Source organism: Epinephelus moara, chromosome 17, assembly GCF_006386435.1.
Source record: "Epinephelus moara isolate mb chromosome 17, YSFRI_EMoa_1.0, whole genome shotgun sequence".
Classification (NCBI taxonomy): Eukaryota; Metazoa; Chordata; class Actinopteri; order Perciformes; family Serranidae; genus Epinephelus; species Epinephelus moara.
In genome coordinates, this window is record NC_065522.1 from 2,146,184 (window position 1) to 2,162,773 (window position 16,590).

At 42.1% G+C, this 16,590-nt stretch overlaps 1 protein-coding gene across 3 annotated transcripts in view; it reads left to right on the forward strand.

The window, feature by feature from the left end:
• pde5ab (phosphodiesterase 5A, cGMP-specific, b) overlaps window positions 1-16,590 on the forward strand; it is a 202,325-nt gene that overhangs the window by 16,369 nt on the left and 169,366 nt on the right. For all 3 annotated transcript variants that reach the window (XM_050066938.1, XM_050066939.1, XM_050066940.1), the window contains exons 2-3: window positions 1,421-1,955; window positions 5,368-5,541. In XM_050066938.1, the coding sequence (XP_049922895.1) occupies window positions 1,421-1,955; window positions 5,368-5,541 (709 nt within the window). The remainder of the gene's footprint in view (window positions 1-1,420; window positions 1,956-5,367; window positions 5,542-16,590) is intronic.

Consider the following 16,590-nt stretch of genomic DNA (forward strand, 5'->3'; position numbering starts at 1 on the left):
TAATGATAGCCGTGATAATTTTGGTCACAAAAACCGTGATCTGAAATTTTCATACCGTTACATCTCTAAGGTCAATAGAAAGATAAGAATCTGTATTTTTGCAATATTGAAAATCATACCATTGGGATTTCTAAATACCCTGGTGTACCGCAATACTGTGCCGCTATACTGTCTCCTGTAGTGTCAAAACTGCAATCAAACAGTAAAACTTAGCAGTGCTGGTAAAATATGAACCAAGATTCTGTTACTGTGTTCTCAATATGTCAAATGTTTTATTTATTTATTTAACAGGGACAGTGCACAGCTAGTTAGCTGCACCAGAGTTAGCTATAAGCTCATTATCATCTGTAGTCCCTGGGCAGGAAACAGAAAAGAATTTCTCTGCTAAAAGACACTACTGTATGTGTCTTGTGTTTTTAGAAACATATTTTTGTGCACTGTTTAACTGTAGCACGAGATTGTTTATTATCAGCTTGCTACCATATTGTTTTTGGATGGGCAGCTCGCATTATGTCACCCACCAGTGGGAGCATTTATTGGTCCAGTGCGGTGCAATGCATTCTGGTAGTTGAAGGTTTTCTATCTGTTTTGCTATACCCCCACGCTGGCCATAGCCCTGACCAGGGGCATTATGTTGGTGGGTTGTCTGTCCATTCTTGTGAACACAATATAATCTCATGAACACAATATCTCAAGAACACCTCAAGAGAATTTCTTCAAATTTGGCACAAATGTTCACAGGTTCAAAGGTCCAAAGGTCAAGGTCACTGTGACCTTGTCTGTCTTATTCATTGGGGAACGCCATATCTCAAGAATGCCTTAAGGGAATTTCCTTAAATTTGGCACAGTTCTCCACGTGGACTCAATGATGACCTGATTAAATATGGGTGGTCAACAGTCAAGGGTCATTGTGACCTCATTCATCTCATTCTCACAAAGGTGATATCTCAAGAAGGCCTTGTGGGGGAATTTCCACGAATTTGGCACAAAAAAATAATTTGGTGGTCAAAGGTCAAAGGTCACTATGACTTCACTCCAAAACTCAAGAATGACATTTCACAGAATGTCTAACAGGATAGAATTATAAGGTGATGGCATTATATATCCAAAAGGTCAATGGTCAACTTCACTGTGACATCATAATGTTTTGCAAAAGACACTTTTCAGGGCATTATTCAATGTCATATCTCAGGAACAGAGGGAGAAACATTTGGTCAGATACTGAATTGGTGACACTAATCTTGTGTGCCCACCTTGACTCTGTGCTGATTGTATAGATCTTTAGTGCTGCCAGGGGGAAGATGTGTGTGAAGCATCCATGTTTTCAGAGACATGGATGTAAACTATAAGCCCAACTTGACTGGTGTGCGGGGGCATACAACCGTAAGGTGTTAATTGTAGTTTTCTATTTCATCAACAGGGAAATGGTGAATGCCTGGTTTGCTGAACGCGTCCACACCATCCAGCAATCTGCCTCCAAAGAAAATCCTCAACAGCAACGGGCTCACCAGTCCTCCTCAGACTCAGGCCCCCCCTCTGCCTCCACCATCTCCCCACCTACCCTCAACCTACTGGACAACCGTTGCCCATCCCCGGCCACAGTCCCCAGCCCAGCTCCCGGCACCCCAACTCGCAAAATCTCAGCATCCGAGTTCGACCGCCCACTCAGACCCATTGTGGTTAAAGACTCTGAAGGCTCTCTGACGTTTCTGAGCGACGCTGACCGTGAAACTGTCCCCCTACGGGGCTCAGTGATGGGTGAAGGTGGTATTGGTGGGGGAGGTAATGGAGGTGGATGCAGCGGGGCAGGTAGTGGAGGCAGGGGTGACCGCTGCGCCAGGCTGCTGGAGCTGGTGAAAGATGTGTCGAGTCATCTGGATGTGACAGCGCTCTGCCATAAGATCTTTCTCCACATCAATGAGCTGATCTCTGCAGACCGCTACTCACTGTTCCTGGTAGGAAGGAAAGGACTGTGGGTCAAACAATCAGTTTAACTGCTTAAACTGGAGATGTGATAAGCCAGAGCACAAGGAAGTGAGACATGGGCCTCTATAGTATATCTAGCTGCTGATGAAAGACATTTAAAAAACTCATTACAACCAGCAAAATGCTCACATCTCAGCTCTCACTCAAACTTATTCAGAGTCTAAAAAAATGTTTTAGCAAACAGTATCCCAGACAAATGCAAGAAGTATTCTATCACGTTAGTGCCAGTCTTCCTTTGCTAGCCAGTGTTTTGCCTGTGTGCATATTTGCTATGATGTGAAAAGCATTCCGGCATTTAGAAATAGCCATGTGATTGATTTGCACCAGTCTGCATTAATAATTAGATTAAATTACAAGTGATTTATTTAATAATATGATAACTGAAGTGCCTTGGTAGGAAAGTGCATGCCGCATTACTGCAACATCCCGGGTTCAATCCCTGCTGTGGGACCTTTGTTACATGCCATACCCCTCTCTCTCGGCAAATATCATAACATCACTGTTAAAGAATGGATTCAACTGCGTAAAACACAGATCAAAGACTATTCTGTATTTTCTCACAGGAAAGGAATAACCTAAAAACACAATTATTTGCTTATACAATTGCTTATTTACACTAGGTTTTGGCCGGTGTGAAAATTTTTATACCAGTTTAATATATTTCTGTCAGGACTTTATTTCCATTTGCAGTATTATATTTGGTGGTATGGCTCTGTTCTGGGGCCTCTCTGCCTTTCCTAGGCTTATGCAGAAAGCCTAAGGCAGAGAGAGCACACCTCTTCATCCTTCCACACGCCTATGTGAAAGGCCTAAGGCGGAGAAAGCAAGCCTCCCTGCCCTTCCGTGCGCCTACATGGAAAGCCTAAGGTAGGGAGAGCAGTAAAGGCCCCCTGGGAATCAATGACAAACAGAAATGACATTGATAAGTCAGACACAGCATAAAAAGAAGGATGCTGGGGTGGAGGGGGTTGCAGAGCGGCTTGCAGAGGAAGCAGCAACAGTAGGCAGGCCAAAGCAGTTTAAATAGGGTGCCCTGAATGAGATTTGCCAATTGGTTTCATAGAAAGGAATCGTGTGATCTATCTTCTATCAATCAGATCTGCAGAATTCTGAGTAATTTTTTATTTTTATTTTTTGCTCATAATGTGATGGACAATATTCATTTATGATGACAATTGTTTTTTAACAAAAATAACCCTACACAATACATTAAAACCTAAAATGACCTCAAGCAGGCTAAAAGTACTACTTAGTAGATTTTAGTGGACGCTTTGAATCAGAATTTGATTTAATCATGAATACTTCAAGAAAAAAATGTGAACATTTGTTAGTAAAGTCAATGAACAAAATGTGGGACATATGGCCATGAAAATGGAACGTTCAAAATGGATCATAGATAACAAACATTAATTTGCCTATCTATTCACAATCATTTAACAGCAAATCTTTTTTTGACATTTATTCTCACTACACCACTAAGTTTGACTTTAATGCTAACTGAATACAACACAAGATTGTCACATGTATGCACAAGGAGGTGGAGGAGACAGCAACAACATTTCACGAGCGGTGTCTATATCCCTGAAGTCTGCTGAGATTCCGTATGGCCCTGTCGATAACCGATAATTACCTGCTTCTCATGGCTGACACTGATACGATAAGTGATAATTTCACTTTTTTGTATTTTAAAAACAAGTGTATAACATGTAGTTTATGCACACCTGAGGGTAAGAAAGGCTAATGCAACAAAAACAAACAACAGTTGTGACTCTGCATACCTGCCAACGTTAGGCTGTGAAAAAGAGGGAGATTTTCTGGGGTATCCAAAGATGGCCCATCTTCAATGCCCCTGCCCCCATATAACCCTACACTACACATGAACATAATAAATACAAGCATGTGAAAATAACATGATGAAGGCTCCGCCAAAATAAGTGCCATACCAAACCAACTAGGGAGGAGTGTAAGTGGCAGTAAAAGTTATGCCAGTTCCTTTTTCCACCACAGACAGGGAAGTTCCCAAAGCTTGCTGCTGTATTTCTCCACTACACCTTAATGAAGGGTGCATCAATCCAAACCGGTCTCACTCCAAAGTTGTTGAATACCGGCGCTTGGGCAGTGACTTACGGTGTCAGACACCGACAAAAAAGCTGTCCTTTCAGCATGATACCAACCGTCGCCGTTACAGAAAAACGACAACGGCCGTGTCAGGGCGGAACACATTGGGACAACGAAAGTTAAGGCGGTGAAAGTCCGAGTAGGGCGATGGGATGGGTGGTGGATAGGTCCAACAACCACTGACTTTCACCCGGGAGGTTGCTGTTTGCTTCCTGTGTGAATGTAAAGCTAAACTCTATTCTTTTTTCCTAAACCCAACCCTGGGCTTTTGTTGCCTAAACCCAACAATGTGTGTGTGTTGGCTAACTGTGAACATGTGTGCTTGTTGCAGAAGGGGAAAAAACTTCAATTCAAGGTGTTGTACCGACGTAGTGTGTTTTATTTTGAAAGAGACTGTAAGCAAACTGTACATTTCCTGTGAAAATGGAAGTATATTTTGAAAACAGACAATGCATGTAACATGGGATTCCAGAACGTCCAAAACCAGTGCACCCGCGGTCCCTTGCACGTCATATCTGGACGTGGAAAGTCCATGACCAAATGTTGATATGGTACAAGGTTGGAGTGAGAATGGCGTTGTTCAATCAGATGTGAAGGTGGCAAATAATTGAGGTACACTCAGTGACGGAGTGGGAGAGGGTAGGGTCCAGTTTGCGAAAGGCCCTATGTCACAGGTGCAGCAGTAGTCTTATAATAAACAGAGAGAGAGGGGCAAGGAAGGTTGCAATGATTACATGAAATTTCAAGGTCATGCAGAATTTACAGGGACTGACTGAATTTACAACAAACTGTATATTAGAGTCTCATATGGGGTTCTTCTCTGGTATGTGGCTTTCAATTTCTTTGCTAAGTCAGACAACCAAAAACAACAAGTTTTAACTTAAGCTAAAACACCTGATGGAGCTGAGGAGAGCTGCAGTGTAGAGTGATAATTGTCTGTGGACCAGTCACAGTGAGCTACCCTTTTTACATTACACACAGTCATTTAAACCATTCTTAATGTAAAAAATACATTGATCAATGCAGCTTTAATTTACTCTTTATTACTTTATGTTGTCTTATTTCTAGATGATAGAAAACAGATCCTCCAGTTCTATCTTCATTAGATTTGTTGATGTGAAACTTTTTCTCATAATGAGATTTCCATTTCTTTGCTGTGTTTGTGGTTTAGGCCAACAATCAGGGGCACAAACTTCTTTGTTTATGTTTGAAATCAGTCATGTGACCACATTCTGCTGTGTGTTTGTGTGTGTTTGGTCCCAGGTGGGCGAGGACAGCTCCAACAGGAAGTTCTTGGTCAGCCGCCTGTTTGACGTGGCGGAGGGATCCACGCTGGAGGAGTCCTCCAGTAGTTGCATCCGGCTGGAGTGGAACAAGGGCATTGTGGGACATGTAGCTGCCACAGGACAGCCACTCAATATCAAGAATGCTTATGAGGTAAAGATTTTACATGGTCACAGTTAGGGCTGCACGATATTGGAAAAAACTTACATTGCAATTTTTTTTTTTTTTTTTTTTTTTTGCAGTATATAGTGCAGTATTAAAAAATACAAGAATTTTCATCAGATGACTTAAACTAAGAAAATTTAAAAAATAGTGGCGGGATTTTTACTCACCACAACTGCAGAGGCTACCAGCTTCATTTGAAACAGACTACATTATAAACGGGCCGTTATTTGTTGATCCCTCTGTATCTTTATATTTTTACTTTTTATCTGCTCCCGTTGCCTTGATAAGGTTGCATCGTGCCGTCATTTCAAACTCAACACTTCCTGAATTTGTTTCAAATTAAAAGCCCCTTATAACCTTGGCTGAGAGAATCCCTCCATTTTCTAAATAGGCTTTTATTGTGAAACATTTGTAGGAACTTGTTGTGGAGGATTCTGTGACTTGTATGTTTGCATACGATACTTCAAATGGAGCTCCTGCCATCTGATGGTGCTTTTTAATTTACTACAACAACATTTCGGCTGGCACATGAACAGACACAGTGACTGAAATAATAGTAAAAGTATTAAAAATAGGACAAGAATAATCCAATGACATCACACACGTCATGAAAGACGGCCGGGGATGATTGGTGTGTACTATCGTGTAGTGTGCCATGTCTGTCGGCCAAGTCACGGCACGATTTTATGACTCCACAATCGTGTAATGTGACATAGTGACTTTCAGAACGGGCAGAAAAGTCGTGTAGTGTGTACCAGGCATAAATCCTCCTTTACCGTTTCTCCCTCTTGCACGTCGCTAATGTTCAGTGTGTGACTGCAGCGTGTGCATGAGAGGGGGAGGGGCTGCTGAGTGCTGTGAGAGGTGAGCGGAGCGGAGCAAAGAGCTCTCTTCAGGCCAATTTCCACCAGATGCGTGTTGGTTGCGTCTCCGCTCCGGCACGGCAGCGGAGCCGATAGGATTCAATTCTAGTCAATGTGTGTGTTTCCACCGGCTGTGGCTGTGCTGCGTTCCGGCTCCGTCTCAGCTCCGGCACTCCGGAGCCCTCCGCAACAGATACGCAGGACTTCTATTTTTGCCGGATGCCGGAGCACAACGCAGCAATTCAGCACAGAGCAGATCGTGCGGGGCAGGAAGTCGTGCACAGAAACACAATAAAACATCCGGTTAATTTTCAAAATAAAATACAGTGTTCACGGCGGATCATATTTCCCTGCACTACACCTTAAAAACTACATAATGGGCAGAGGTAGGCCTGAAGTCAACAGGTCAGAGGTTTTCAGACGTCATTTCACCCCGTGAACACCATGGACGAGGAGATATTAATCATGGCAGTGCACCGAGATGTCTTCCGGCGGAGCTGCACCGCACCGCACACCAAATGCAGCCGGTGGGTATTGACGGACGGTGGAGCACGCAGCGGATAACCAGCGCTGCCGTTCCGCAACGGACACGCATCCAGTGGAAATCCGGCGTTCAGAGCTGCTTTTCTGAAGCAAAACAAAAGTTTACATGTTTTAAAAAAGAGAAAACATCGCATGTCCTGCGATGTGACTATCGCACATGTGCACATCGCGATGGCAATGTTCAAACGATATATCGTGCAGCCCTAGTCACACACACACACACACACACGCACATATTCTACCCCTGACTGTTTCAGTGTAGTGACCTTATGTGTGATCAGGTTTCACACAATATCACTTTCCATGTTCAATCAATGATCAAACAAACCTGGTTCGAAATCTGTCATTGGATAATATGGTTTATATTCCTCTGTCACAGACTTTCTAGCACATTAGTTCCCCTAAAAACATAAATTGGCATTTTCATGTTTTTTTGTTAATGTATATTTGAGGCATATTTGTGGTTTAGAGGTGTTTGTAGGTGTGTTTCTTTACCCTTGACAGAGCCAGGATAGCTAAATCCCCCTTCCAGTCTTTAATCCATGATCCATGCCATTAACCGGACTTTCAACAGTATTAACTTTGTCTGTTGGCTACAGCACAACAAAGTAGGAAATACCAACAATAAACACAACTAAATGATAAAAACATTAGAATAAAACATTTACCTAAGTAGCCATCTCACTTACTTAAGGTAGAACCACAAATATCAAGGAGAAATTGCCCAATCCACTAAATCTGCAAGTCTTCAAAATTGAGAGGGCAAAATGCAAAATACTCCATTACTTAACACCTCCAAGAATATATATATGTATATATATATATATATATATATATATATTTTTTTTTTTTTTTTTTTTTTGGGCATTTTTAAGCCTTTAATCGATAGGACAGACAGGTGTGAAAGGGTGAGAGAGAGAGGGAGTGACATGCAGCAAAGGGCCACAGGCTGGAGTTGAACCTGGGCCGCTGCGGCAACAGCCTTGTACATGGGGCGCCTGCTCTACCACTAAGCCACCGATGCCCCCGCCAAGAATATTTTTAAGCAGTTACACATGATGGTCTGTTGGTTAATTTTGCTACTCTTCAGTTTATTGCATTATGGACCACCCAGGTCTGGTGGGAGCCAGCTAGCATTGGCAGTATCACTCATTCAGTGATTATCGCTAGTCAGTGGTGAAGTGGAGGGTATATGCAGGTAAATGGAGTAATGCCGATAGCCGATATAGATACAGATGTTTAAAATAACAATTTGGCTAATGGCTGATACCGATACAGATGTTAATCAAAACAATTTGGCCAATAGTGGATACAGATATTTATAATAACAATTTGGCTGATAGCCAATACTGATACCAATGTTTAAAATAACAATTTGGCCAATAGCCAATACCTATACAGATATTTAAAATCACAATTTCACTTTGGCTGATACCAATACAGATATTCAGAAAAGCAATTTGGCTGATAGCTGATGTTTTTATATTATTTTGTTTTGTGCCAGAGAAACATTGAAATAAACTATAAAAAAATAACTAAACTTCTTTAAAGTCATTACGTCCTTCATTACATCATACACATCATACACATTAATGAAACAACCCAAAATATAGCCTTTTACATAAAAAATATCTTTTTAACAAAAATGACTGCTTCCAAAGCCTTTTCACTATATAAAATACATTATAATTGGCTCTCTAGTATCTATTTTATATTGCTATTAAAACATCAACAAATTTCAGACAACTTCAAACAAATGTATTTATTGACGTTTTACATTGAACACATCATGAGAACATCCTAATTTACCTTTGCCTTATACTTAGGTTTACTGAATTAAGCTTGAATGCATCATAATGTAACTCAGTGAAACCTCCATGAGCTGTTACTTGCAGCCACCAGCCGCTGATTTCACCACAAATTTGTTTACTGCATCCTTTCATCCCGAATGGTACGGTCTCTGTTCGTCCCAAACCTGTTTTCTACCATCCCCGGTAGGACCGCGCACCCGCTGCTACTTGCCATTTCCAATGACAGTTTACGAGGTGAATATCAGCCGATACCGATGTGTGACCGATGATTCAATGTGTTCCTACTCCTGATCCATGTGCTCATATGTGCCACTGGTTATAAAAATGAACCCTGCATTTGAATCCAAGCTGATTAAAGATTTTGCCTCACTGCCATGAAAATATCTTACAACAAGCTTTAAAGGAGCTATATGTAAGAAATCTAAAGCAAATAGTTTTAAAATCCTCCTAATATAGAGATTAAGAATTAATGTTAATATAACATACTGATCTCACCGACAACAATAGTACAGCCAGAATATTCGCATTTAAAAAAAATTTTTACGGCCTGCAAATCATGTTTATGTTTTGAATTTGTGTTTTGGCCTGTTGCGCCACCCACCGCCGTCTACCAGTCACGCAGTCAGTAGAGTCTCAGCATCAGTTACAGTTACGACTGAGCTACAATGGCTGACGGTGTGACTAAACACGTTATGATTCCCAAAAATTTTTGAGAAACAAACGTTAGCAGCATGGCAAACAGCATTAGCAGTGTCCCGGTACATAGCCTCCTCCGCTGTATCCCGGCAGCAGCATTAGCAGCAGAGAAGCGGGACTTGCTCGAACAGTCCGCTGGAAAACCGAAGATCAAGGACGCGGTGATGCGGCCCTGCCACGGCAGCCGCCCGTGGGCAAACAAATCACCCCCAATTTCCACCAGATGCGTGTTGGTTGCGTCTGCGCTCCGGCACGGCAGCGGAGCCGATAGGATTCAATTCTAGTCAATGTGTGTTTCCACCGGCTGTGGCTGTGCTGCGTTCCGGCTCCGTCTCAGTTGCGGCACTCCGGAGCCCTCCGCAACAGATGCACAGGACTTCTATTTTTGCCGGACGCCGGAGCACAATGCAGCAATTCAGCACAGAGCAGCAACCTCGAATCTGTAGGGGATGGGGGGCGGACACCACTCGTGGCAGTATTTTGAATTTGAGTGCAGTAACCGTTTTGGCCACATTCTTACATACAGTGCCTTTAAGACTGATTATGATACTTCACTGTCTTTATTCGTCAGGGAACACAGAACAGTGTCTCACTTTTTGTGTGTGTGTGTGTGTGAGAGAGAGAGAGAGGGAGATAGAGAGAGAGACTTCATTACAGAACATCAGCTATTAAGCAAAAGCCAAATTGGATTCCTCCCTAAATTCAGAACCACAGACCATATTTTCACACTGCACACTTTAATTGATACTTATGTGCACAAAAATAATGAGAAAATGTATGCTTGTTTCGTGGATTTTCAAAAAGCCTTTGACTCAATCTGGCACAAAGGCCTTTTCTTTAAATTAATTGAAAGTGGTATTGGAGGAAAAGTATACGACCTGATAAAATCAATGTATACTAATGGAAAATGCTCAATTAAGATTGGAACCAAGAAAACAGAATCTTTCTTCCAGAGACGTGGAGTAAGACAGGGCTGTAACCTCAGCCCCACCCTATTTAACATATATATCAATGAAGTGGCAAAACAAATAGAAAATTCTCCTGGACCTGGACTGAAATTACAAGAGACTGTAATAAAGTGTCCCCTCTATACTGATGACCTGGTCCTGTTGTCTCCAACAAAAGAGGGGCTACAGCAACACTTATCAGAACTGGAAAAATACTGTCAAACCTGGGCCCTGACAGTTAACCAACCCAAAACCAAAGTGCTTATTTTTCAGAAAAGATGCAGATTACAGAGAAACAATAACAGTTTCAAAATTGGAAACAACCTCATTGAACAAACAAACCATACATACATATTTAGGACTAAACATTTCAAACACAGGGAATTTTAACATGGCTGTGAATGATCTAAAAGACAAAGCAAAAAGGGCTTACTATGCCATCAAGAGATCAATAAACACTGAACTACCAATAAAAACATGGCTCAAAATATTCAAATCAATCATCGAACCGATTGCATTGTATGGCAGCGAGGTGTGGGGTGCACAAACTTAGCAAGATTGGACAAAATGGGACAAACATCCAATTGAAATCCTGCATGCAGAGTTCTGCAGAAGTCTCCTCCAGGTGCAGAGAAGAACTCTAAACTCTGCATGCAGAGCTGAATTAGTATCCAATATCCTCTACTGTTAAATATCAAAAAATGAGCCCTAAATTTCTGGAACCACATTAAAACAAGTGACCCACTCTCATTTTCCTATAAAGCCCTATGCTGCCAGGAGCTGAACCCACAAAGGAGTCCCCTCTACCTGCTTGTCCAGAGTCTGACCGAACCTTCAACCACTCAAGTCACTACATCACAACCACCTCAGCTTCAGGACACATGCCCCCCGAAAATTAGACCCAACCAAATTATGACAAAAGAAAAAGAAAAATACAGAGAATATTGGACAGAACTAATAAAATCCCAGAGCAAAATGGAAACGTATAAAGCCCTCAACAGACAGTACTCTGTGGCAACCTACCTGAGCACAGTGTCTGATAGGAATATGAGGAAAACGATGACTAAATACAGACTGAGTGAGCACAACCTAGCAGTAGAAGTCGGCCAACGCAAACAGAGCTGGCTGCCCAGAGAGAAGAGGTTGTGTTCTCACTGTGACCAGGGAACAGTAGAGACTGAGCTGCGCTTCTTAACTCAATGTGACAAATATAAATGCATTAGAGAAGAGTATTTTGCAAAAATAATAAAGATATTCCTAGAGTTCTTGCACTGGAATAACTTAGAGAAACTTCCGGTCCTACTGGGAGAGAGGGAGGAATGTTGTGTACTGGCGGCAAAATATGTAACAACCTGCCATCAACTTCACATCACACATGATGATTGATAATTGTTTATATATTGATAATTTATCTGTCGTATAAATGCATTTCTTTATGACTTTTACCCTGCCATAGCCACTCATGCTTTCCATGTTTGTTTTTTTTTAATTGCAATTATTATAAATGTATTGTTATTGTTTATGCTCGTTATATTTGTGTTATATTGTGTTAATATGCTTTGGCAACATTGTTTTGAATGCAGTCATGCCAATAAAGCAGCTTGAACTTCAACTTGAGAGAGAGAGAGAGAGAGAGAGAGAGAGAGAGAGAGAGAGAGAGAGAGACAGAAGGAGAAAGAGAGAGACAGGCAGAAAGAGAGAGAGAGAGAGAGAGAGAGAGAGAGATTTCCTGCTGTGCACCCTCTCCTTTGATAGTACTGTCATCTGGTTGCCTGCCAACCACAAGACGATGATGATGATGATGATGATGATGAGTGGGAGAGGGAGAAAGAGATGCGTGAGAGGAGACATAGCGAGAAAATGACAAATGAAGAACAAGAGCAGCTGATGGGACGGTCCACCTGCATCCAATTAGTTTGCTGTGTGTGTGTGTGTGTGTGTGTGTGTGTGTGTGTGTGTGTGTGTGTGTGTGTGTGTGTGTGTGTGTGCACCCTCTCATCTAATGCCCTTGAGGGTTCAAGTGTGGTTTTGAGAGTGTGTGTCTTTGTGCATGAACATGTGCAATCAAAACCTGTAAGCACATATGAATATGCATAATGAAATATAAGTGTGTGTGTGTGTGTGTGTGTGTCTCTGTGGGTGCACAAAAAATGTGTTTTTGTGTAATCCAGTATTAGTATGTGTATACAGTAAGTGTGTGTGTATCATGCTGAGCACTAACCAACTTAGTACATGTACAATAATACTCTAGATTATTTGAGTGTGTGCTACAGGCTGTATTAGTGCAAGAGTGTGTGTGTGTTGCTGTAGAACCTGATACTGCTTCCAGGAAGTTCATCTGCGTCGTCTGAGGGACTCCCTAGCCTTCTGACTGGATATTTATCTTCTCATTAGTCTGATCAGGATTACATACGATAAGAAACAGACCCCCCTTTGCTTGTTTGTATTAGTTCAGCCCTCTGTGGACTCGACAGGCAAAAGCCTGGGCCAAACCAATTTACAGGCTGGGGTGGTGATGTACTTATCGATGCCTGCACTGTGCTGTATCCAAAATGCAATATACCATATGAGGGAAAAACTCTACAGGACTTATCTCTATCATTCAATGAGTTTCGTTTTGATTTCATGTCCCCCTGCCACATATTTCTTGGATTTTAAAAGATAGTTGTGTACTTTGTGGGCAGATGGTGTTCTTGCTCTGGAGTGAAGTTTGCTGTAGTGAAAGGCTGTTGTGGCTTGTGTAAGAAGTACTTTTATATCAAATAAGCTTTGGATTTCTCTGCATGCATGTGGAAGTGGTGTGCATGGGGGTGTCGTAAGATGACAGCTGTCATTTCAGCCAACAAACTGACTTGACTTGAAAAGAGTCTATCTCTGTCTGGTCAAGGTCACTGTGACCCTGCATCCATCTCATTTTCGGGAACGAGATATCTGAAAAACATCTTCAGGGAATTTCTTCAAATTTGGCACAAACATCTACTTTGAGTCAGTGATTACCTGATTAGAATTAGGTGGTCATACGTCAAAGGTCGAGGTCACTTTGACCTTGTCTGTCTCATTCTTGTGAGCACAATATTTCAAGAGCACCTTAAGGAAATTACTTCACATTTGACAAATGTCCACTTGGACTGAGGAATAAACTAATTAGAATTTGGAAGTCAAAGATCAAAGGTCAAGGTCAGTGTGAACTCACAAAACACATTTTTGGCCATAACTCAAGGGTTCTTGTGCTGATTATGACAAACTTTCACACAAATGTCTAACAGGATATAATTATGAAGTGCTGACATTTTATATCCAAAAGGTCAAAGGTCAACATCTCTGTTACATGAAAATATTTTGCATAAAACACTTTTCTGGCCATTACTCAACATGCTAACTCAGAAAGGAAAAGGGGAGTCACTTGGTCAGATACTGAATTGGTGACACTAATCTTGGGTATCCACCTTGAAACTGTGCTGATTGCATAGATCTGTGCCATCTGGGGGAAGATGTGTGTGAAGCATCCGTGTTTTCACAGACACAGATGTAAACTGTAAGAGAAACATACAGAGGCATACAACTGTGGGGCGGCAATTGTAGTTTATCAAGATTATTCATTGTTCATCAACAATGAACTGATTAGATTTTGTTGGGCATAGGTCAGAGGTTAAGGTCACTGTGACCTGGTTTGTCTCATTCTCCTGAACTATATCTCAAGAAGACCTTGAGGGAATTTTCTAAAATTCAGCATAAATGTCAACGTTGACTTAAGGATGAACTGAACATATTTTGGTGGTCAAAGGTCAAGGTCACTAGGACCTTGTGCCCATCTTATTCTCATGAATGCAATACAGAATTTCCTTAGTTTTGCATAATTGTCCATTTGGACTCAAGGATCAACTGATTAGAATTTGGTGGTCAAGGGCCAACGTCAGTATGACCTCACAAAACATACTTTTGGCCATAACTTAAGAATTCAAACTCTTATTATGACAAAATTTCACAAATGTCTAATAGGATAAAATGATAAAGTGAAAACATTTTATATCCAAAAAGATCCACCTTGAAACTGTGCTTATTTTATGGATCTTCTGTGTTAAAGATGTGTGTGAAGCATCCATGTTTTAGAATATGTAGCTTCTTGCAGCAACATCCATATTTGAAGCATTGTCTATTGCCTTTGCTACATATGAGTCTGGAAAGATGTTGCTTTGCAGTGCAGAGACCAGTCTCATTCTCATTCACTCTTTGGACATGATTTGTTCTCCTCTGATTTCAAACTACTTCCAAACAACGAATGATGATGGTTAATGGATGGATGATTTTCATTAAACTTGCACTGATTAATAGGCAGTGCTCGGAATTGGGCCGATTTTCACGTGATCGGCCATGACCTGCGACTGGCAGGTCAGTCTAAAATATGCCAATTTAAAATGCCGGTCAAATTCCCGCCGCGGCGCATGATTGACATCGTCTAACATCAACAGCGCGCACACGCACATGTGCAACTCACGGCTTGGGCAATGTGAGGAAGTGAAACATGGGCAACTTCTCACCTTAATCATTCACGCACACACATCAAAAGAGAGAAGGAGAAAGTTGTTAGTTGTCCGTGTTAAATTTAACTGCGGAGCTCTCACTGCTGCACTGTGCCTCCCGAAACAGATGAGGCGCGTGTCTACGTGCCGAAGATGCGCGTGTCCGCGTGCTGAAGAATGTGCACCTTTTTTCTAGTTGTTAGAATAAGAATGTCCGTAACACTGCACTCTGTAGATGTGAAGACCTGTGTGAATTTTCCACAGGAGATATTTTCACTTCTTTATCTATTCAAGAAATTACTATATGCTTTCTTACTTTTCCCCCAAAAAATTGTAATCGGTGCAAGTCTAATTTTCATTTTGCCCTTCTGCACTTCTACACTCTGCAACACTAAGCAAAGTTTCATGGCTCTTCAGAAGAGGAGTCTGGCTGTCAATGGCGGTTTTAGGCGGGGGCCAGCATCGGCCAGTGCCCCCATAACTCCGAGTCCGGCTCCCCCTGTGGCCCCTCCGCCGAGGAGTCGGAGGGAACGCGGACCTAAATCGCCTCAACAGGTTGCTGGTCGGACCACTTAAAGAGGCGCACCCAGTGGATCATGCAGAATACACCACACAAGAAGGAAAAGGGCGCGAGTTTTCTAGTGTTTAAATACAGTGTTTCCCATACATTGACTAATTTGCCCTGCCACAGTCTCCAAAAATTGGCCAGATATAAAATGCCTCCGGTAAATGAACGTCACTCTGTAGCGCACCGGCAGGAGTGCCTCCTGAGAATTCTTCGGCTCCCCCCTCCCTCCCCCTCACCCTCCCCGGCCTCACCACAGACGTCGCTCTCCTGGCGCTAATGTGAGCTTGAGTTGATAGAGCAAACCGCATTTCTAAGCGGAATATTGAGGAATAGTGACATCCACTTCGTGAGCATTCTTGAAAACACCCAGAAAACATCAGTAGAGAATTGTGTGGCTGTATTTAAGACAACTCTGAGCCTGCACGGCAACATACAGCACCATTGAGGTAAGCTCTGAAAACTTTTTCCTTTTCATTTGACTCATGCTTGTCACATCATGTTGATGTAGCGATGTGAAATACGATCCGGAGTTTTCATGGGTCTTTTATTTTGAAAATCGACCGGATACTCTCGTCTTTTCTGCACCTGACTTCCTGTTTGACTCATTTGGTCTGTGCAATTGACGCGCCGTGTAATTTTAGCGGAGCGGAGCGCCGAGCCGAGCCGCTTCTAGGCTGTGGCTGGTGGAGCAGCTACTTGAATGGCCGCGATTAGCTCCGGCACCCGCGCCTCGGCCGGATCGCGCACGCCACGGATCCAGTGGGTTGCCATAAATGAGACTGTCCCAGAGGCATTCAATTACCAGAGGGCTTTTGAAATGCTCTGATTTAGGGTGCTGTACTTGCAAATCGAGGGGGAGGGAGGAAAGCAGTAATTTGTGCCTGTTTGTGTGTAATTTATTTGAATCTCACCTTTTGTTTTCCTTTCGTTTTGCATATTTTGTATTGTTTTGCGTATCTGTAACTGTACTTGTGAGTGTGAGAGTTTTAAAAGAATATTTTGTCTGCACATGATTTTAAATATTAAAATAGCCCTCCAGAGGCAGATCAGTACATCAGTCATTTTTCTTTTGATTACTGAAATGTTTAA